The sequence below is a fragment of the Harpia harpyja genome, chromosome 4, assembly GCF_026419915.1.
Source record: "Harpia harpyja isolate bHarHar1 chromosome 4, bHarHar1 primary haplotype, whole genome shotgun sequence".
Classification (NCBI taxonomy): Eukaryota; Metazoa; Chordata; class Aves; order Accipitriformes; family Accipitridae; genus Harpia; species Harpia harpyja.
This window is the reverse complement of record NC_068943.1, coordinates 48,067,043-48,091,302: the sequence shown is the minus strand read 5'-3', so window position 1 is coordinate 48,091,302 and position 24,260 is coordinate 48,067,043. Positions and strand designations below refer to the sequence as shown.

Genomic DNA, 24,260 nt, shown 5'->3' with positions numbered 1-24,260 from the left:
AGTTACCATTAGAGTCCCTTTGTGAGGCAATAAAATATTTATCTTTCAGAAATGTGTCTATACTAAAAAATTTTTTTCCAGATGTGTATTGAAAATACATGAAAGTTAAAAACATGTTATGTTAAAGAAAATGGGATCAGTGCAGAGAATACTGTGGAAATGGAAATGAACAATAATGGGAAGAAAACCAAAGTAGCTTTGATACAGTACTGACAGAGAGACTAAAAGACAGACGCAACCATTTAAAATTTCTTGGGATAAATTCTCTGTTGATTTATGCTGCACCAACACATTTCATAATAATGGTCTTTTATCAAGTTGAGCTTCACCTAACAGAAGAGGCACAGATAGAATATGTGCCCTTTAATTACACGGGAAACCTGAAGCTATATTGCTCCTTTTCAGCTTTAGTAGCTTTCCATCAGTAGTAGATTCTTAGCTCAGTAACACAGTCAAGTCAAAATCTCAGGACTCGCAGATCTTCAGAGTAAGACGACTCTTGCCGTGTCTGTTACAGGAGTGTTCTCTCCACATCTACAGAGGAGCCCACACAAAGCTGTGCTTCCACATGCCTCTACTCAGCAGCAGACCTACACAAACAGGACGTCATCCTTCTCCTCCTCTCAGTGCCACTTTATTCCCAGCCCCGTGCTGTCTGGCTGTTCATGTGGATTCCTAGCTAGAGCAGCTTCTGATCTTTGCACAACAGCATACATAAGTGTGGGCCCAGGCAGAGGACAGTGCAGGAGTGGAAATAATAAGCACTGCTTGTCCTAGCAGCCTCCACCTTTGCTTCATATTATTTTTTAAAGTTATCAGCATTGCTGTATACAGTGGTATTACCTGCACAGATGCATCCTGATCATGAATATGTTCAAAGTTTCGAGATGAAACAGACTCCACTTCTTGACTTGTTTGGTTGCTTTTATCTTCATCTAAGTAATGAAAAAGAATAAATGCATCAGGCTTAAAAATGTGAGCTTAACCCTCACAATCACAGCAATAACTAGAGTGTGCCAGACTACCTCTATTGAAAGGTTTATTTTATTTATTTTTAACAACCACAGTTAAAATAGACCCTCCTATAGTTACTTGGCTAGAACTTCATTAGACTATTTGATCTAAAGGAAAAAAAAATAAAGATCAGAGAATTGGTTGTAAAATAAGAATTGAACAAGACATGGTTTGGAAGCAACTCGTAACTCGTGTATTATATGTAATAACTTGTTACCCTATCTGAAAAGAAAAATATGAGTCATTGGTGCATTGACTGGTATCTTAAACCCTTTGCCTGTTGCTAACTTGTTTTCTGATGATCACAAGTATGAGCAAGGGCTCTTGATTCTCAGATTAGTTCTCCTAAAATAACTGAAATTCGGAATAAATCCTAGTCAACCCAGAATCCTTACCTAGGTGCAAGCAGGGACAAGAAACAAGGATTTAAACTCCCTTCTCAACTGCTACACCTAACTAGTTCTCTAAACCTCCTTTTACTTCTTATGAAAGCTGGTTGGTCTTTCGTCAATCTTTGTCAGTTTGTCTATTTCCTCCTCTTCCTCTGATCCAAGAATTTCTCTCCTCTGCCACCTTGCTTGGATGCTGAAGTAACTGCTTCAAAGTACTTTGGCAACCATTGCAATTTTGTGTGTGTATGTGTGTGTGTGCAAGATTTTTTAGCCAAAAAGAATAAAAGGGTTCCATGAAAAGGAAAGGCACTTTACAATCAAAGTAACAGAAACCAGGTTTAAATCTGGAATACAGATCATCCCACCATCCTCAGTAACATTATAGTAACATTCTAGTCTATTTCGTTCCAACCTGAGGAATAATATTTTTATGGGCAAACAGATGACTAAGGTGATAGGATTAAATTACTTATAGCCATCTGATGAATCAATATTTAAACACTGACTGCCATGATACATACATATACAATGCTATATATATTTTTTTATATATAAACATATACATGCACAGTGTATATATACAGCATCTCTGGTCAAGTGCTTAAGCCAATTAAAGGAAGCACCTATATGTTAGGGAGTTTGTTTAGATATTGCTATACACATTTTTTCACTATTCAATCCCCTGGCCAGGGCCAAATCCAGAGTGGATATTTAAAATATTAAGAAACCACAATAAAAATGTACAAAGCCAATTTGGAACATATATGATGTTTGGTTTCAATTATCTAACCATTATTTTAAGACAGATCTTAGCAGTTTTAGACAGCAACACACAACAGCTCTATAGAACTGTACTGATACCTGACATGTGCATGACAGAACCAACTATGAACTTTTATAACATCGTGATGCTTGCTAGACAGCAGGCAATCAGTATTCCAGCAGATGTTACACACTTTGAGGAAAGTGGTTCCTAAATCTGTATGGTGATGAATTATTTTCTTTAAAGTCAATGGAAGGTGAGGGTATTCAGAACGAGAGATCATCTGGTAACACATCATAAAGATCACATTTAAACTTAATGTTACGGACCAAAATTATTTTAATCATCAACTTGGAAAAGAAATGTTGAAATACTAGTGAATCCTACATATTACTCCAAATAACGACCAAAATTACTGAAGCAAACTGTCGGCTGCTGTGTTTTTAGCCCCTGAACATATCTTCAATAGTTCTGTCATTCCTTAAATTGTCACTTTCCTAATTTTACAGGTAAGTTCACAGTTTATTTTTATATTTAAAAATAAAGCCTGAAAATAAGTTTTAACTAATAAACTCTTGACGTGTAGGTATAGCTGCTGCAGAAAACACACCAGGCCAAGATGCCCTTGCATTTGAAAGCTCCAGTAACACAAGGAAGTCAAAGTTTCTGAGCTCCAGGAGGAAGAAAAAAAAACTTCAGAAAACCCAGCACAACAAAATTCCTCACTCCTCTCTCTGAACTTTACCTTGGGAAACCCATCTAAGCTACATTCACCAACATAAGCATTTCTTCATACAGTAATGAGCTTTTTTTTTTTTTTTAAAATACCTTAAAGGTTTAAAATAATTTAGCCAAAAGTATTTTTTAAAAATCTGTTATCTGAAAATCTGTTTCTCTGTTAATAGAAAACAATGCAGATGCAATGTACAGGGCAAGAAGAAACATGGGTTAGAAATCATGGTTTCTCCAAGGGTATCACAGATGTGAGACTTCACAGAAATGATCAGATGTCATCTTCATTAACCCAGCTACATTTCTCATTACAAACAGCCTTGCAGGTGTCAGAAGTTAATTAATACAAGTCTCTTGTTGTCATGTAAATATTGATATGTTGTTTCTGACTTTACTATAAAATGAAATCCCTTAACAGCTCCACCATCCACTACTGTCAAATGTAGCTGCATCGCTGTTTACATATATGCTGTACACAAGTGACCGGAAGAACATAAATATTGTTGCACTAAATGAAATAAGGAACACGAACAAAGAGAAAATTAAAATAATTCAGTGATTGCTGGGTTGTTAGCAGAGGTAACAGTCAGCAGGATCAAGAAGCCAGTTCACCATGAAGCCTGATGAAAAGCCCTTGAATCATTCCCACTGCATCATAATGTTTTCTAGCTACTAATTCATGACACCATATAGAGTAACAACCAAATTACTGTAATTACCCCGAAACGTAAGTGGCATATCAATATTGTGTTAAAGACAGATTTTTGTATACTCTTTCATTATTATTCAGTATTACATTTTGAAAGGAAAAGTAATAACCTGTGATCTTTACTTACAAGCTAAAGAGCTTGAAAAAATATCCTTTTTTTTTTTTTTTTTTGACATGGGAACATAAAACTACTCCACAAAGGAATGCAGCTTGCATTTTAAATTCTCAGCCTTTGAATTCATTAAAAGAAAGTCCACATCCTCTATTGATGTAAGGTATCTAGTGAACCTTCACTGCCTTCACATCAAAGGATAATTTGGCAGCAAATTTCCAATACAGTAGCCTACAGAAATAGTGCAATCATTAAAACAGCATTCATATAATTGTGCATGTGTTATGCAATATAATAAAATATGAACTGTATGTGACTGACACTATAATAAATTCCAAGGATATAGGTTGGCCCTTATATTGGAAAGTCTTAACAACGGACTACCAGGATGCAACTCTTACACGGGCTCTACATTTACAAAAAAACCCCAACCAACCAACCAAACAAACAAAAAACCCAAAACCCAAACAAGATAATTCTCTTTTCAAATTACAATAAAATGAAAAGTCAGAGAGGAGGAGAATTGTTTATGAGTAGGTTGGAGGTTTTTTGCTGTAAAGATCTTTATTAAAAAAGTAGCCTTTTTTCTTTCCTTTCTTAATTAAAAAAAAAAAAAAAAGAAACATTACTGCTTTTCCTGGAAGTTTTCATTAATGAATACTGAAATGAATTTTGAGTCACATCTCGTGCAATAATGAAACCCGCATCATTCAGAGGGTAAGGGCTTTTCATTCAAACTGCTCGAAAAATATGGACTTTGTGTTTGTAGTCTTAAGTCAAAAGTTTAACAAGCAGTAAAAAGAAAAGCTGTTTATCAAATATCTATCATACAAAGCATATATTTTCAATAAACCATAACAAACTTCTGTAACTTGTGACAAGCTAATGCCTTATTAAACCGGTATTAGAAATTAGAGTAATAACAGTATACATTTGATTTTTTTCCTCTTCCTCTTTCCTTTCTCTGAAATTCAACTACCACAGCCTTTAGCTTCATCTCTCTCTTTTTGGCCATACCAGGCAGGTATAAACAACAACTTAAAATGTTTCAGGACAACCAACACTTCTTAAAGTGTTATAATTGTTTCTTTATATTCTAAAATGTGCAGAGCTACAACAATAATTTTAATTATTATTCAGTGACAACAGAATTAATATTCCTGAGCAGTGTATAGCCATGAGCTAACTCTAATTTTAATATTAAATTTCTAGTGGCTCCTTCTCTCCAGGAATAGTATCAGAGTCAGGCTCTTAGCTTATGATACTCAAGTTCCTTCTCAGGTGTCTGAGACCATCAATGATTTGTGCTCAAGCTATCTGAAAAAATCTACAAATAATTCCCTCTTTCCCCAGAGCTGCCCTTGTCATTCCAAATAAAGGGATACTACTACTTCTAAAAATCTTACCTGAAGGAGGTGCTCAGGATTGCAAACTAGTATCAACCATCAAAACTAACAGTTTTTAAATGGAGAGGAAAAAAGAGAAAAACACGTGATACTACGAACCATGTTGCTTAATAAATTTCTGAATAGCACTCAAATGCTAGATTGACAATAGTCGTACAAGAAAAGTCATATAAGAACCTGAACAGAACAGTTGTTTATGCCAAGTTTTCACATTTAGAACAAGTCTCATAGATTTCAAAAATGTTAAAAAATGTGTAACAGCTGTATTGTTAGAACCTATAACCACATACTCATTAAAAGGCTCAGCAGCACAGAATTTGCCACAAAATATGGGCCTACAGCTTGCAGTGCCTGGACAAGGATAGCACACAAAAGTGTCTAAGGGTTTTACCAGAACCAGAAAACAGTCACAGAATGGTCAAGGTTGGAAGGGACCACTGGAGGTCATCTTGTCCAAGGCCTCAGCTCAAGCAGGGTCACCTTGAGCAGACTGCCCAGGACTTCGTTCCAACCGGTTTTCAGAAGGGACTGTCATGAGTGATCTTTCTTCCTCCCTCAGCCTCATTCATGTTTCTACACATGACTGTCATCTATTTTGAAATAATACTCCTGAAGCTCCAGGAGCATAGAATGATACAGGAGGAGATGGCTGATGTCCTTCATCTCTTATTTGCAAGATGCTCCTTTGCAGGGGAGGGGAAGACCACAGGAGCAGCTATAACACTTTTTTTCTTTCCCTTTTCTGTTCCATGACTGTCAGCTCCGAGATACCAGCTGGCGACTGCTCTGTAGCTCCCTAGTTGCCTTTTTTGCCTACTGCTTTGTGTTCAGACGAGTAGATACATAACAACCTAACAGTGTTTTTTTAAATTCTATTACTGATAATTAGTAGATAGCAAACCGTTGCCCTTCTGCACAAAAAGCCCTTTGACACTGAAAAATAAAGATGACAACTGTAAGTCATTTACATGACACTTCTGTTCTACAAACAGATGACATATTCATGTTACTGTTTTTTATCATTTGCAGTAAGGTGGCTTGTAGATGCGTTGCTGTATCATGCCCAATATAAAAATAGAATAAAAAGACAGTCCCTGATCTCCCAAAATCTTGTAACCTAGAAGACTGCAAACAATAAGCAAAGAGAGGAGAAGCTGGACCACAAGGAAATAAGACAACACAAGTCAATGGGACAACATAATAGCCACAAATTACCAGCTGCTTAGCTACTGACAGATGTTAGAACCAGATTTCAAAACTAAGTCTTCAATTAATAGTACCACTGTAGCTAACTGATAGAAAATATACCTGACGCTTTAGCTTTCCAAAGCTTGAAACAGGTTTCTCCCATACCTGGTATAGACCAGATCCCCACAACCAACCATCACTTCTGAGTCAGAGACCAGGGCTACCAAAATTTCTCTCCTGAATTAAAAAATACCAGGCAACCATCTCCAAAACAGATACGTTAGTTTTTTCTTGCTAGTGAACCTATATCCTCTTCCAATCTTTTGCAAAACCTACTCAGAAGCTATAAATAAATGCAGCTTAAATCTATCTAGCATTTTAGAATATAGATACCTTCTTGAATGCTTGGCTTCTGTGGCATTTTGAGAATATCTTCAGGATGTGGTTTACAGAGTCCATGGAAAGGCCCTAAGTCAAAACACTCTTGAAACAAGGAAACATTTACTTGAGAACATAAGCTCATGAATCCTACTGCAGTGCCAGCATCCTAAAATATAAAAGCAACATCACATATATGTAAAAGTTGAGCATGTGATTTCAGGTCAGGACAAAAAATTGAACAAAAAAATTTCTTGAAACATAAAAGTTACGGTGTTCCATCTCTGGCTGTGCATAATAGAAAAGTATAAAGGAACAATTTCAGCAAAAGTTAAAGATCCTCCCCCCCCCCCCCCCTTGTAATGTGTGTATTAGGGCCTCTATATTAGATGTTATAATTCTTTTGTTAGTTATGACTTGCGAGAGCATTAGGATTATATATATGGACAAAATAATGACCTATTTGTTTCAATAAAACAATTTGTTACAGTAAATAAAAAACATATAACTTTTAACTACATACCTCCAAAAAGGTATAATTTTTCTTTAACTTAAAGTGCAGCTAAAGTAAAAGCTGGATTTAGCTAGCCATAATGGTTGACTAATTACTGGACACTGCTTTGTAAATAAAATTATGCTCGAATTGAAAAGTATATTTTATTTTCCTATGAAAAGGATTAATTCAAGAAAGCAATTATACAGTATATAAACAGTATCTAATACAGTATATAGTGTATATTGTTTGCAGCAATCATAAGCGCTAAATATTTTCAAGTTCTGAAAAAAATCTAAGAACTAGTCTTTAAAAAAAAAATAAATAAATGCCCTGGCAAGTATGAAAATGACAAGACCCCTGCAATGCTGAAATGGCACGTTACTTTGTATGTTTGACTATTACTGAAAGTTTCCAGAATGTTGCAGTCTTCAGAAAGAAATACACTCTGAAAAATGAGAATTGGCATGCTGGAGGTTTTTTGGCTTTAAGCCAAGATGAGTCTACAAGAAGGAAGCTCTTTAATTTTTAGTACTATATGCAACTTCCCGCTGAAGCACACATAATCAAAAAAATATCTTTTTTTTCCTTGATACACATAATGAAAGCCTCCTTTATAAACATAATGAAAACTCAATGGCTGGATTTTCATAGCTGTTTTATCAGGCCATCAGCACTCCAATAAAAAAAAAAAAAAAATTATAAAAGTTTAATTCCCCCCCCGCCCTCAAACAAGTGATTGTTTGTTTGCCTTGTTTGCGTAACCGAACAAAAGCTGGGTCGCTGCAGTTGTCTGGCTGCTATGTAATTTTAGGCCCAAGGCTCAGCAGAGGCTGATTAACCAATCCATCTACCATATGTGCAAAAAGAGGTTGCCAGCTTCATTCTCTGCAGGGAAAATTGGCATCTATCTTGGTTCGCATGGCGGTGTCTTTCCAATCTGTGGCAGCAGCGGCAAGTATAAACTATGAGGGCCTGAAACACCTTTTGCTGGTACCATATTGAGCTATAAATGTACAATTGAAATGTATTATTTATAAAGGTAGCCATTTGTAATGTGCTATTACACTAATGGTTTATTGTTTCCCATTTGGCTTCCAAGGGTAGTGATTACATGTTACGGTTTTATAAAATCATTTGCTATAGAAAGCAGACTTCTGGAATTAAGTAGGTTATGTTGCCTATCAGCTTACAATACCATGCACAATTACTAACACATGAAAATCTTAACAGGAATGTTCAGCAGGATAACTATTACCACCTCTTTCTTATTTAAATTAATTCCTGGGTTTCTGTCTTCAATTCAGCAAAAATCTGACTGCCTGAACCAGGAGATGGAAAAAAACTACAGCATTTTTAACTGTGAAAGTATTACTGGCTACTAGTTTTCACATGCAATATTAATTTCCACCAGGAATGAAAACTGATCATCTATAATGCAAATGTCTAAAATGGCAACATGGTTTCTTCAAGATGGTCTGTTCCAATTACTTTAAAAGAATCTACACAATTACTGGCAATTGCTGCTTCATTTACTTAACAGGAGATATCACTCCTAAGGAAAGACAAAAATACGTGGTGGAGGGTGCTGTGTGTGTGCAGCTCATGAATTCTACCTTCCAAAAGTGAGCTTGTTCTTTTTATTCACTGAGCTGCAGCGTGAGCTCTCACTCACATGTGGCATCACTAATGTTATGATTAGACAAAACCAGAGCTCATGGCAGACTGACCTCACAAACAACAGCCTGATTTTCTTCGTCTTGACATTCTATGAGATCAGCAAGGAAATATTGACTATAGGTTTCTTTCAGAGTCTTACTCTGATGTGTCCAGATTGGCATGAGATCATCATAATCTTCCAACCTACAAAAAAGAGATTAGATAATGTCCTAAAGCTCAGCCATTAATAGGTCATAATACTTCTGTTCCAGTCCATTAGCATATGGACAAATATTACAAATACCTGATCCAAAGCCCCCACCCACAAATAAATAATTTCACCTAGGACACGTCCCCAGCGCACACTAAGCTGGCAGCCTCGGCACCAGAGGAGAAACAGAACCACCTCCAAAAGCCAGCACAACCCACCTAAAGTCTGGACTGCCCAGTGGAGATGCTTATCTTTTCCTAACAAAATACAAGGGCAGCCCAGTTCAAAATTCTCTTGCCTAAGGTATCTCAGGCCAGGTGGACCTGGGCTTTAGGCCTCATTTAAAATAATTATATTCAGTGAGCCCAGTCATCAGTTGGTTAGAGTTGGCAGAGATCTCAAAAAGCAACACCAGTGCAATTTAGAAAATCAGTTCTTTTAAAAAAAAAAAAAGAAAATAATGCCTTCCTGTATGGGAGAAACAGTGCTGAGTATTGGCTAGATTACTGTTATTACACACTGCAGCACGGGAGTCACCTGGCAGAAATCGAGTCATTATGCCTTTGTAAGGTCAAGTTAATGCTGCACCACTGAAAAAGACACAAAGACCAAAGTGCAATTATTCTGTCCCTCTGCCTCATGAAAGGCTTTCTGCATAGGTGGGAACCTGCCACATCAAGGCTTTCACTGCCTCTACTACTCCAGTCTGTTCTCCATGCTGACGGTGCAAAAGCTGCCTGAGCCGATTTCCAATCAGTCCAAGTTGCAGTGTTAGACTCATATAGGTCGGCCCCATACTGCACAGATTTTCATTTAAATAGGCAACAGAGACTTTTTCCCGTTAAACCACTTTAAAAAAATGTTAATTCTTAACGATGATCAATGTAAGTCTTAACAAGAGGTTTCTGTGCTTTCACCAATGTCATGAAGGAATTTGTTAGTCGTATGTGCTGCGACCATGGCGTAAAGGCCAGCGGCAAACCAGCTCTAACACAGAACTGCTTTCAGTAAGAAGATGAAACCACTTTTTTGTCTATCTGAAAATGCAAGAATTAAGTGGTCCAACCAACAATTCTGCAGCTAAAAAAGTGGTGAGAAAAGCGGGGCTGCGATGTGCTGCCAGAAGGAATGACTTTTACTACAGGACTGTGGAGTCAAGGAAACCCTTTCTCCTCAGAGCCGTAAGCAGACTGCTACTGAACATGCTTTTGGCAATCTCAGTTATCACACACAGACACACAAGAACAATGACGAGCCCCACGGGATGAAGGAATTAAATCAAGAGAACAATGCACTTCACCAAACACCGGAATACATTTCTGCTTACTGAAAGAAACAGAGACCGCCACAATCGGCTCCTCTGAAACAGCAGGTTGCATCCTTCAGTTACAGAGCGCTCAGGAGACTGACCTGAGATGACAACCGCCTCGGGAGGGTCAGCGTGAGCCCCTCACCTGCACGTTCTGCCAAGGGCAGCCTGCACCCTCCTCTTTGGAAGAGGCATCATCTTGGTTACACCACTTGCAGGGCTCCGAGCCCGACCTTTTTGGAAAGCCTCTCGAGACCCTCTGTCCTCCCGCCGAGCTGCGACCGGCAGTTTCAAGAGCAGGAAAGACCTGCCGCAACTTTCCCGGGCGGCAGCCCCCTCAGGCAGCGGGGCCGCCTCCCCCGCGCTCCCGCCGCCACCGGCTCTCTCCTGACCTCTCGCGGCCGCGGGCGGGAGCCGCCGCCTCCCAGCCCTCGGGGGCTTCCCGCTCTGAAATCCAGACCCCAGGCTGCAAGGAGACGGGACCCCGCCGCTCTCGAAAGGTCTGGAGCGTTCCCGCCCTCCGGAGGCCGCCGCAGGCCTGGCCGAGAGCTGGAGGGCCCGCCACGGTTCTGAGGGCGACCAAGGCAGTGCCCCAACACTGCAGGGGCCGCGGCTGATGGACCCTCCACGACACGACGACCGCTTCACACGTAGCCCTTAGTCTCCAGGGGGGATACCCTTTCCTGTACCTCCCTAAAGTAAGATGTCAATAGAAAAATATTTTCAAATAGTTCTCTCTCCTTTAAAAGCCTCACGCCTTGTAGAGACGCGTTTCCGAAGATAATTATCAGGAACGATTATTAACACTTCCCTCAGTTTTAGGAAAACTTGTGTTTTGCTACAGGCTCTTATTGCTCAAGTTCGTATGTGCTTGTATCTAAATACTTGTGCCTGTAGCTTGGAAATCTTAGTTCTGCATATGCAGCAATTCAGAAAAACAAAATAAACTGATTCTCTTTTCCACCCTTTACATGTTTCCGGATTCAGAAGAAGCCTTAAAAGTTAACATGACTGGGCCAAAAAATATTATTCCGAATTTTATCAACCATGGTTCTAGGTACCAAGCGACTCCAGCATAAGACTGAAGGACAATTTAGGTGGTGTTTTTGCTGCTCCTACACGCCGGAATGAATGTGGCCTTCTGAGTAAGATTATCTTTCTCCTAGGGGCCGGTGACCCCTTTTATTTTGACGCTGTCTCTGCTCTTTTATTCCCTGGCCATCTGTTTGAAAGTTCTCTTCTTACTCTTGCTGCTCCCGTGGCCCAGCCCAGCCCAGAGGTACGGCCCGGGACACCCCTCCACCCCGACCTCGCTCTGCTGGGGTCGGTCCGGCGGGATGTGGGGGTGGGATGGACCCCAAGGGAGCCGCCATGGCCTGGGCTGAGTATCGCCTACTGACACCCCACTAATGGCCTCTTTAGCAGGGTGAATAAATGCTTAACTCCTGACCTTCAGGATGTCCCAAGTCACCATGCTACTCCATCTGCCAGGAGTTTTAAATAATTTAATTATTCTTCTGAAGGGCAGTCGCCAGATTCTTCCATACAGTTTTTAAGTTAAGAAAGCCAACTTGAGAAACCAGTAGAGACGAATATCATCACTGCCCACTCAAAGTTGAACGCAGCTGCCAGGGGTGACAGATTTCCAAGCCCCCCACTTTTTCATTCTTTTTCACTGTTTAAGTGAGAATCTTCATTGTAATAAATTGTTTCCAAAAGGAAAAAAGTACAGAAAATAAAACACACCATCAATTACTTGTCTGTAGAATTAATTCAAAAGATGCAACTAAAATGAAGTTCCAAGAATAATGAAACCCTGTAAAAACTTATAGTAATTCACATTCTTTATATCTCAAACCAAAATAGTAGTCGTCGTCTTCTCTGCAGGCAGTATCTCAAGGGAAAAGCTGCAGTAAGGTTTTCTATTATCAGAATTTCACTACTTCAGCACAATTAATTAGTATAGCAAATCTGATAATGTGTTACGAAACCTCAAACAAACCAAACTGATTTAGGGGTAAAGGAATGAGACTGTACTCTAATTGAAACCCGTTGTTTCACTGGGGTAGATAATATACACACCCCACCTCCAAACTGAATGTTTTACTGATTGCTCCAAGTCCCTTACAGCATTCTGCTCTGTAAAACACAGGACACAAGGCCACACATCAAGATGCAGATGGCAATTCTGCCAGCTTGTGGTATGCACAGAGACTGACCTCACAGTAGTACATGATGGTCCACACAAGCCCATTCATCTCCCTGCATGCTAGAAACTGTAGGAACAGAACTATTTTAATTTTTTTTCTATTTTTAATATCTTCCACCAGCACCATAGTCTTTACAAAAAAACAAAAAACCCTCAAAAAACCACAATAGGTTTTTAATATAAAAATACTACAAAATTCCTATACTGCGAGAACAAGCATAATAAAGGCATTCCACAGAGCTGCAAATTTGTGAGCTCTTACGTATATGGTACAAACCCAAGAATGACAGGATCTAGATGAGAGATCAGCAAGAAACTTAAATATAAAACCTTAGTGGACTGTGTTCTGGCACACCACAGATTTATTTCACATTATAAAGGCTGGATGGAGAATAACTTCAAAATTAATGGTTAAGCAAAGTATCAGTTTACAGCTTCTTTCCACCCCCTCCCATAAGCAACGGAAGAGGGAACAGAGATTACCCTAATCTCCTATCATTGACCCAGAACATGTTGCTAGGCAGGTGGCTGGGGACAACTTTCATAGATAAATCTCTAAAGGGCTCCACTGAACGTTACTATGGATGCCAGTGAAGTACAAAGGTGAATACAGAGGAAGAGGAAAGGCAAAGCATCAACTGCAAACAGAATTCAGCTTACTCAGAGAATCTATTGATAGACAATATTAAAGTATGAATTTTATATCACCAGATATTGTGTAACTTAAAAGTACAGACAGTTTCCTGGTTAGTTTTCTAATAATAAAAAAACCTAAAGTAAATAATTTTTATTATTCGTAAAAAACTACAGAAATCCCAGGCGAGATGGTATCTCTTATGTGGAATATTGGTACGGCTTACATGACATTTCCAGTCGTGTCAAAAATATTGCTACTGATAATATCCAATGGCCATCAAAAGAAAGAATATGATTCAAATTAAATAAAAGACAAACATAATAGTTGGAATCAAGACATATGGAAAAACTTTAAGCCCTCAGCAATTAATTCACCTACTGATAACTTCTGACTATTAAGGTTCATTCACTTACTGATAGATGGTAGACAACTCAAAGGAAATAGTCAGAAAAGCCTAAAAATTGTAGGTCAAGTTAGCAAGCAAATGATTTTGTAACATACTGAAATATCCAGACCTATAGCAGGATTGTGCGAAGTGGTCAAGGTCAGGCCTCAGTCCTTTTTCTTAAAATGCTCAAAAGTCAAGTGACAGGATATTGCAAACATTGACTAAAACTATAGGATAAAGAGCACAATCTGCAGATTTGTTTCAGGCCTATTTGGTAAATTTAAAGATGTGTAAAACATCACTCTGACAGACAGGCTTCTGTCAGAATCCAGTCTGAGATGTCAGCATGAATTAACCCATAAACAACCAGGTGTGGATTTACCAGGCAGAGAGATGCCTAATGTGGCATTACCATCTCTTAGCGTGTGGGTTGATACGGGACCCCCCCCCACATCAATATCATATGACATAGTGTCCCAGGGATGTGCTTTTCCCTAAACTTCAGTTTCCACTAAAAGGAACAGAAATGCTAATTTAATCACAATCCTGCTATATAACCGCATAGCAACACTTACATTTAGAACAAACAAAAGCAACTCCAGAATGAATCAGAACCACATAAAATTATTACTTCATAAAACATTACCCTACACGCACTCTTCCTACTGTAAAGAGGAAAACAAGTGAACCAAAATGTGATAGTTATATTTCAACCACACTACAGGGAAGCATCTACACGGCAATGACAGCATATATGGCCCAGCAATCTACACTGAAAAACTTAAGGCCCCATTGGGTCAGAAACTCCGCATTTCTCATTTACTGTACACAATGCTGGCACAAGCGTAGAAAGCTGCGATTTGGCATAGGCACAGAATTCAAATGGCAGGAAAAACCAAGAATGGTAATGGTCAATATACAGGTAGACATCAATAGGCAAGGCTGCTAGAGAAACTTGCGTCTCTGCCTGGTGTACACTGCAGGCAGCTGAGCAGATAGGAAAGAAAAAAATAATTCAGAGTCTAATTTTTTTAATGACATTTATGACTTGAATCCCAAAACAAGAGCAAGCCTGTGTTAAGGACACATCACGTGAGCACATCAAAGTCTTTGCTCCAAGCTGCGTCCATTGAAACAGATGACACGATGGAAGGAAAAAAGTGTTACCCCATTATTTTCTTAAGCTCTCTTAGCAACACTGAGGAGGCCTGCTCCCCTGAAACATAGCGAGAGTGAATGTATGAAGTGCTTATGCAGAAAAAAACTGTACAAGACAAGTTCCTCTCCATGTCTGAAGGACTACTGGAACTAGGGATTCTCTGCTCTTATTTAATTCTTTTAGACAATAGGCCTTCCTATTCAGACTTTGCTCAACCGGTCAGAATATGGCATAAGACGAGAAAATTAAAAGTAAGTTGGAAGATGCTTCAAGAGACCTGGAAACTATATGCACTCACTAAAGTATGCAGTGACGCAATTCAGCCAGCATATTCAGAGAATAAACATCACCGACAAAAAAATGTATTCTTTCTAGATAACAAACTAGTTTTACAAAAAATACAATTAACCTTGTGATGAAGTAGAATAAAAACAACATAATCATAGAACTACTTAATTAGGTTATCAAGGAAAATCATAGCAGTTTAACTAAGATACTGATGCTGTAAACCAAAAAAGAAAATTCTTCAAATTAATCCAGACAGATCTGCTCATAGAAGTAGAAGGGAGAAACTGCATTACCTTGCTTTGCGAACATAGAGCTGTGGGTGATACCAATGTCTGGGGCACACAAACAAGGTGAAGTTTCTGTCTGCTACTGAACCTGGAGCAGTCATCATCTTTTCAAAGACACTTCCCATGTCTGGCTCTGTGAATGACAAAAATCTGTTAGGAGCAACAAAGAAACTTCATGATGTAAGCTTTTAAATTATCAGCAAAACTGTTTGAGGAAAATGGAGTTTTGAACTTAAACCACAGATGGAATAATGCTCCAAGTTCTTTACGTTAAGCAATGAAGCTGAAATGACAGTAGTATAAACATGTGAAAGAATGGTTACTGGATTAATTAACAAATTAATCCAGCATCCCAAACCTGAATAAGCTTCAAAGCAATCAGAAATTGGTAGGATCAAATCCCTGTAAAAATACTAGTCTTATAACCAATACTATATAACCAATACTGGAGAATCTCTTTGTCAGGACTTGTTATACTGAAGGAAAGTTGACATTTGTTGCTAGGGTAGGTTTGACAAAAACCTTTCTTCAGGTAGTTTTCTGTAGCTGACACATCGCTACGGAGGATTTTAGCGTGACTTGGAACTAAGATGTCTAGAAACTGGCTTATCAGAAAAGGTTCCGGTTCACTTCAAGGAAAGTTCCAAGCAAAACATCAGACATTAGGTAGACGCTTGGTTTATTAGTCTGAATTCAGGACTGAAATTCCAAGACAGGTGCTGTTCTCTGATCAAGATGTGCATTCTCCATCTTTATACCTCTGCTCTAAAAGAAATAATCCTAGTTTCCTTCCATGTCTCCAGAACCCCTTCTGAGCCTCACCAAAGTGTCCTCTCCCCATCTTGTACCCACTTGGCTAAATAACTACTCGATTTCAATCTCTATTCAGCCAGAAATCTTCATAAAACTTGTAGGAATTTATTTCCAAGATCTTTACTGCTGTTCGAAGTCCTGTCTGTTTCTGGCAAATTTAAAGACTGCAGGAAATGGATAGACTGCTGAATGGACTGCTGGAGCGAACATGTAATGACATAAACCTCTTTTACCAGGTATGTCAATTAGAGGATACTTTAAGATTGTGTTTTCTGCATGTTTAGAAAATGGTAACTGTTCTCAATATTTTAAAAGACACACAAAAAAGCCTACCACCACAGTGCATATTAATGATAATGAGATTTAAGATTGTTCTCATTATTTTAAGAATAAAATAGTATTAAATTCTTACCTAAATTCTCATCGGCTGGTATGAAGAGAAGTATAAACTGCAGTTCTGGTACAGTGATAAAAGCTCTCCTGGACAAATAATTATATCTGTATTCAGTCTTTCAACATTACACCCACCAATCAGACACAGCAGCTAGTCTTTTAATATATAAATTTTTTTCTCCGGTGTCTCTAATCTGCCTTCATGAGTCCACATGGCTCAAAAATGAAAACATTTATGACAAATAAGATCATATGAAATTCATCTGGGCATTTTTTTACTGGTTCTTCTACCTTATTTGTCTCTTAATTTCCTAATCCTTAGATTTCAAACATCCTCCTTTTTGTATCAGTTCCCCAGTGGCAAAAAAATTAAAGATGCCAGACCTCTGCTGGCAGATCTCTGACCTGGCATCTGGATGAGCTTGCTTGACATGACAAAGTAGCCATAAATTCAACAGCAACAGCACCAAGTGCAATTCACTGTTTATGTAAGGAGATTCTGAGCTATACCAAATAACCTGAGCAATGATTATATTTGAGTACTGAGCTAACACAGTAATACATTGTGCTGTTTGTACTGTATAGTTTGCAGCCTTACCATATAATCTGTAGCTAACAAACTATCAATAGATTACCTGGGAAAAAGCGTATTCCAGAGACATCTACAGCTTTCTAAGCTTCCTGCTCAGTCATGCACTTTGATTTTTACAAGTGGAAATTTAGGAAAAAGAAAAATCAATCTGCCTTGCAGCTGCAGTACTATTTCTGTGCAAAATTACAGCAAAGATACAGCTAAACCTTAACACTGTTGGGGAAGGGTGCCTGGAACTGTAACAGCTTGGTTTCAAAGCCAACAGTGCACATTTGATTAATACAAGGTTATGTTTTATTACCTTCTGAGATTGTTTAGAGAGATATTTAATTTTGATCCAGTGATCACCTGAAGGCATTTTTAAATTCCACAGCCTCTCCAAATGATGGTAGGACAGTACACATGCTTCACTACAGAAAGTTATGTATGAACTCACCTAACAATTTCTTGGGAACATCCAGCGGCATATTCTTCTTTTGCCACAAAAAGATGCATGAACAATGTATTCAAAGGCTACAAAATGAGGAATGAAAATCTAAATGCCATGCAGCTAATATTTATTAAGTCAACTCAAGTATTAATATGCACATTGATTTCCAATATATATGATCTGCATTCAAAACTGAGTAGCTTCACATATATAAGTAACTTCAAAGCATGTGTGGATAAAGTTGTGTGATGAAAGGACTTTTTTTTTTAATATCACAATTTGTGCTTCTGTAATATTTTGATTTACACTCAACCTTACTATTGTTTGACTACAATATTCATATTTAACAGTATTAATTCCAGACTAACAACATTTTAAATTTAACCACAACTAAAATCTTAACAACATTTAATTTAACATTTGGCTGATAAAAACATTCCTTCTAGGTTTAAAAAAAACCAAAAGCTCACATACTTCCCATACTCCTAAAATGTTTTTTCTTCAAAAGAAGTAAGAAAAAATACAAAGTCTTAAGATTATATTATTAGACACATTTAAATATCCAGGCAGAAACATGGCAGACTAAAGGACATCTTTATCCTATATGCCTCCAGTTAACCTGGAAAACACTAGCAAAGAAAAACCCTTGTGCTGGAATGAAAAGTGCTATCAATTCAGCTGTTTTCTCTTGCATAATAATTTCAAGTGCTGAGTCAATGAAGGTCTACCTCTAGATGAAACATTTCTACAAAAAATATTTCAAATGGGAAAACTTGAGGTCTTCTGAATAATTTAATATTCAACTAAAACGTCATGGCTAGAGTCACCAATAAATTTCAGCAACTTTAGAGCAAGAATGATTTCAATAGAGGTTGCAGTATATGGACCAGCACAAAGACAACAGGCTACTATAATGAATAAACATCAAAAGCCATTTCTAAAAATCAGACTTTTTTTTTCATTTGTTTGGTTTTAAAATGCAAAATAAAAAGGAAGGGGGGGGGGGAAGAATGTAGAATGTTTTGTTCTTGAGGTCCAAGAGGAAGCCCAGGAGGCAAGATTTGGCCTGTAACTGCTTCTCAATAGTGATGGTAACCAGGCAATCCTGTAAAGCATCTTTGCTAATTATATTCTGGACAAGTCAATTCCTAATTTAGACCTTTAAGCTATCTTATCATTTCTGTGCTCTAGGAAAAAGACTTGTCAACTAGATTTTTAAGAAATTCTATTTTCAGAAGATCTCAGTTTTGTAGAGCACATCTGCATGGATTTAACCTGCAGTTAACCAATGATATCTCACCTATTTATAACTCAGAATAGGTTCAGTTGTTTTGTCAGTGCAGAAGCATAAAACACATACTGAATCTTCTGTACATATTTTAGAAAATAATCTGCATTCTAGAAAAAGAAGAGGAGTTCTGCTCCTTCTCAATGTTCCAAAGTACCTTTCACTCACGTTTATGAGTAGTAATTCCTAACGTGCTCAAGCTCCTTTTTTTTTTTTTTTGGTCTTTTCTCTTTGTATGCCCCTGCACTCCGAAGTCAGCTGCAGCTTTGATGCAATAGATATTGTCAAGCAGGCTGCCTGAGGAAGAGCTTGCAGAACTGACAGCACAGCATAACCCAACAGGAGCAGCTGCAGCTGCACAGTGAATGAAGTGGTTGTGCCTGCAATATGCCTGTATACAAAGTACTGTTCAAGTGACAAAGAAAACAGATTACAAGAAAATTACATGGTTTTTTTCTACACTCTCTTTGGCTGTAATAATTTTGTTTCTTTTAACGGTACACAGCATTTTCAAATACAATTGCTGTATTTGTCAGTTTTTCTGCAAGCCATTGCTTAACGTCTCCCAGAACAACATTGGAAAACTGATGAACAAACTGTCTAGAGATAATTTCAGTACTGCCAATACCTTATTATGGCATCTGCTGCCTAGCTTTTGAGTGTTTATGGTTAAGATTTTCCATTTTTTCTCAACAATCACAGCATCTAGTTCCTAGCTGGGCTGAATGATGGACAGCATTTGAATCCTAAACTTCTAAGTGCCTACTTCTAGTCCATAATTCCTAAGAGTAATTCATAAACTTGACTGAGAAGCCTGTATGAAAACTGCCACCACACAGAACAGAGCACAGCAATCTCCACACGAGCACCAAACAAGCTTATTCCAGAACCAAGACGCTCAGGTCAGCATGGTCCTCCACCCAGTGTAAGTCACCATCCTTCAAGCAGGGGTACACTCCCTGTCCCTTATTCTTTCTCTGAAGCCATTACATTTGCATTTAGTTTTGTGAAATAGAAAAACTTTATTCCAAAAGGTGAAAAATGAGGATTCCCGTTCCCTTACATTGAGAAGGACCTTAGAGCAAGGATTCCACCTCCCAGTTCTGTTAGATAACACCAGAGCTGGACACGTTTTTGAAAGAAAAATGTTGGTGACAGCTACGATTGACACTGCTCTCAGTGCTAGCACAGTGCATCAGACACCTGCACATGTCTGGCAAAGAAAGGACTTGTGTTCCCTAACTGCCATCCTTACAGTTACCTTCAGTTACTGTAGTGGCAAAAGCACAGGTACTCATGAACTTCTGAGCACCTGAGGGTTTAGTAAGGAATCTGATTATCACCTTCTTCAGCCTGAATGCCTCAAATCTACCTAAAATACATTTTAGATGCCTATGCATATTTTTCATACCTGAGTCTTAAATGAAAACTCAACTAAAATCACACAATTTACTTACAGTGCATTTATTGTTAACGTAGTTTTCCTGTAAGAACAATTCCCAATCAGACTGATCAGTGATATTCCAATTGGGATAGTCCAGAAAGACAGCATGGGCTATAGCCTCATTCTTCTCATTGCAGAGTGTCAAAGCAAGATTTGATTTTTCTCTGTGAAAACAATTTAATTTTGCACAAGTTGAAGAAACTACACAAATAAAAGTGACTGACTGTTAATTCAGCCTGTTAGAATAGCAAAATTAACCATGTTCAAAAGTGCTCCCCGGATCGGACCTCAATAAAACTTCATTACCCGCATCCTAACTTGACATTATGGCTTCAATTCCAAATATTTTAGTGCATTATAACATTATAACATGTATAGTGACATTATAACAATTCACATGATTTTTCAAACCCTCTAGTTACTATGAATTTGATATGCAAGACATAAATGCTCCCTCTTCTTTGTGTGTTTCTTCATACATCTATTTTTTTCCCCAAATAGCTGGTATCTCAGGCATTTGCCATTAAGTCAAGTGGAAAAACACTAAGTGACCCATCAGCATTTCATGCAGTCTGTCTTTGTCTGCTGTTCATCACTGCACAGAAAGATGAAGCGCAGAAGGTTCATCACTATCTCCAGTGATGAAGATATGGTAACAGAAGACTTCTACAACCACCCATTTCCGCTAAGGACATTGCCATGCAAGCAGCTAGGATACAGATGTCAAAACATGGAGAATATTAGGTATTTTGGGGGCATGAAAAGAAGAGGCACATTGAAACATATTTTATGGCAGATAGAGGCTGCCTCCCAAGGTAGACTAAAAAGAGGCAAAAAATAACCAATTCCTTTCATTAAGGGGAAATGGGAAGAGAAGGAAAAGATTTAGACCTACACAGGAAAAGAAAACAGAAGTGTCATGGCCACACAGTGATTAAAAACCATAGTCCCTCCCCCTCTACTTCTATCGCTCTCTGACAGGCAAAAGGATTCTGTTAGATGGAGTAGACAGCAGATACTGGAATCTGATGGTTTCATCAAGTATTATTCAGAAGTATTTCTTCTGAACTTTTATAAAAAGGAAGCTAGTATAGAGTCAAATCTTGCCCACCATGCTAGCAGCAGTGATCCAAGTTTGCACAAAGTCATGCAGAGAAGAGATGGAAGCGGGTTTTCTTTCCCTTTTTGTGAATAGCATAAAAAGTCATTATGACATACCACGTAAAGGCTCTTAATGTTTTCTGCCATTTTAAATATTTCCTGCAAGAAAGGTAATATAATGTCCCTAAAATACTGTTACTTACAAAAGGTACATGACATCAATCCTTCCAAAAACTACTTCAGTAAAGTGGCTGAAGAGGCTGATAACATCTGAAACATCATGTGATTCTGTTCTTCTGGCACTGACCACTTCTGTATTTCCTCTTGAAGAATTTATTGTAGTCATCTTACAGACTGAAACAAGAAATGAAGAAAACACTGCTGTTCTGGCAGATCCTGCTGCAATCCATTGTTCAACGTAGTTACTTGAAATGGATTTTTATGAAAACTATGAAGAAGTGCAATTCGGATGGATTTAAGTGCCTAGTTCCTATAGACCTCTACATAAATACATACTGCCTGCATATACATACAGCATGCAAACAGTGCACATGTAGAAATACAGCATGCAATCATCCCTGTTGTGTGTATTCTACATGCTACACAGGAAAAAAATGTTTTCAGTAGGCTACAGATTGCTTTTACATTTATTCATTTATAGGCATTCGCATGCTATCTATCATAACAGTGCCCATCATTAATAATTTCAAACTTAAAGCCTTAAGGCTACAGGCTTGGGAGGATGAGCTGCAAACAATCAGGATAAGAATGTCCTGGTAACATTAAACAGCAATTTCAGGTGGGTTAAGTGTATTTTGTCCAAAACAGCTCCTCAAATTTCTTTTTAAGTCAACAGCGATGCTTAAATTTCAGAAGGAATTGAAAGCTCTATAGCTTTCCTGCCCAGAAGAAAAATGTTTTTGTGGTTCCAGAATTTGCCAGGTCCAAGTGATTTATTGACGTGCCTAGCAATTTCAGAACATATAGGGGCAATGGGCATTCAGACCATCTGTGACTATCAACTAACAGTTCATTTATCTTTCAGCTGTGTTGCTACTTACTCAGTATTGTAGCCTGTTGTGATATAATCAAGAATTAGGCATGTAAAACATGAATTGACCAAACACAACAGCTTTCTGCAATTTCTTAAATATACTTGTGCAAAATACAGCATTACTAACTCAAAAAAAGTCTGAATAACCAACATACCGAGACTAGCAGAACACTTTTACCAACCCACCAAACACAATAGCCATGTCTAACATTGGCCCCAAACCCACATGTGATGCCCAATTACTAGGCCCCACAGATCCCAACTAAAACGGGATAACAAAAGAAGCCCGGAATTTTATACCTCTTAAATATAGAGAAAGTCACATGTACAGCTACATCTTTCACACACAATCAAGACATTATTATAGGCAACAGCACAGGTCTCAGTCATGCCAACACAGGTTTGCAAAGAGGTCCTGGAACCAACCCGAGGCAAAATGTCCTCTGCAGGTTTTAATGTATGCACTTAATAAACAGAATTGTGGTTGTGTAGAAAGAACAAGCTAGGCTAGAGTGTACTTATTACTGAATATAACAGTAACATCTACACGGATAAAGGTTACGCTAGCTTGTGTAAGCAACTTCTCAAATGTTTTAAGTTGTAAGATATATATATTCTTCCCAGTGGAGTGGGAGGCAACTATACTCAGGCCTAAATGACAGGTTATTCTTAAAATGAGCAAAGAAAATGGCCGCATAATTCACTTATACATTTCACTAAGTAACTGCAAACTGTGAGACTACTAAAATAGTTGGTTATTTTTTATTAATGTCTACTCCATATATCAAAATAAACAGGAATTTTAAAATGTCATCAACGAACTTAAGCCTAGCATTAACATTACTTCAACTGAGGAGAACAGTTTGCCACATTTCCGTATTCAAGCCCTTCTCCACTAGCTCCCCTTAAAGGCCCTAAACAATCATGCAACCGTGACTGACGGAAAGCAGCATTTACACATTAAAAATGTACCATTTTCTTAAGAAAATGCACTGTTCCTAGAGCAACTCCTGTATTTCTACTATGAGAGCAGCATACCATAGATGAGAGACTTGGCAAAACAAGCAGATAAAGAACCATTCCTCTTCCGAACTAGCGCTTGGACGCGTTTCCTCTCTGCCTCCAGAAACAAACACTTCTCAGCCCAAGTGAGATTCCCGCGCAGTGTGTTTTTTCTGTTTCTGACTGAAAACACACCAAACGCGTACATACCAGAGGCGTGCGTCTCAGGAGACTCGGGGAGATGGCGGGGGGCACCTGCGCGCCCAAGAATTAACGGCTTGCCTCAGCAGCGGGGATGGAGCACGTCGACCATTCCCATCCCCGAAAGGCGTAGGGGAATGAGGCCAGACCCCAATTTTAAAGCTCAGAAGGCCCGAAGGAAGGCCCAAAGGTCGAGGCACCGGGCAGAGCTCCCTCACCTGACAGCAGCGAACGCGGCGCGGGCACTCAGGGCGGGACGGGGGTTTAACGCCCGCACCGTTAACACCTCTCGGGCCTCGCGTCGGCAGCAGGGACCCCGCCACGCCGTGAAAGACACGCTAACCGCTCCTACGGCCCTCCCCACACCGGGCGCTCGCCCGCCCGCTCGCCCCACCGGCAGCCGAAGGGCGCCCGCCGAGCCGCCAGGGGGCGCCGTCTGGGGGCACGGGCGAACCGTTTGGGGGTGTGGGACCCCCGGCTGCGCCGGGCGCTCACCTTCCTCCCGCTGCGGCGGGGAGTCCCTTTCCCCTGGCGCTGCCGGAGCAGAGCGGCGTGACCAGGGGCGGGTGGAAGGACTAACTGACGGACCGACCGGCTACCGCGCCGCG

At 39.0% G+C, this 24,260-nt stretch overlaps 1 protein-coding gene across 1 annotated transcript in view; it reads right to left on the bottom strand.

Annotated features, from left to right (window-relative positions):
• The window catches only part of CFAP61 (cilia and flagella associated protein 61), a 113,958-nt gene extending 89,922 nt beyond the window's left edge, over window positions 1-24,036 (bottom strand). Inside the window, exons 1-9 of the mRNA XM_052783858.1 lie at window positions 23,662-24,036; window positions 21,599-21,749; window positions 20,308-20,458; window positions 17,569-17,645; window positions 16,560-16,627; window positions 15,341-15,467; window positions 8,918-9,050; window positions 6,710-6,863; window positions 844-935 (exon numbers count right to left, since the gene is read on the bottom strand). Of these exons, the coding sequence (XP_052639818.1) occupies window positions 844-935; window positions 6,710-6,863; window positions 8,918-9,050; window positions 15,341-15,467; window positions 16,560-16,627; window positions 17,569-17,645; window positions 20,308-20,458; window positions 21,599-21,741 (945 nt within the window). The 5' untranslated portion in view covers window positions 21,742-21,749; window positions 23,662-24,036. The remainder of the gene's footprint in view (window positions 1-843; window positions 936-6,709; window positions 6,864-8,917; window positions 9,051-15,340; window positions 15,468-16,559; window positions 16,628-17,568; window positions 17,646-20,307; window positions 20,459-21,598; window positions 21,750-23,661) is intronic.
• Window positions 24,037-24,260: the final 224 nt, after the last annotated feature.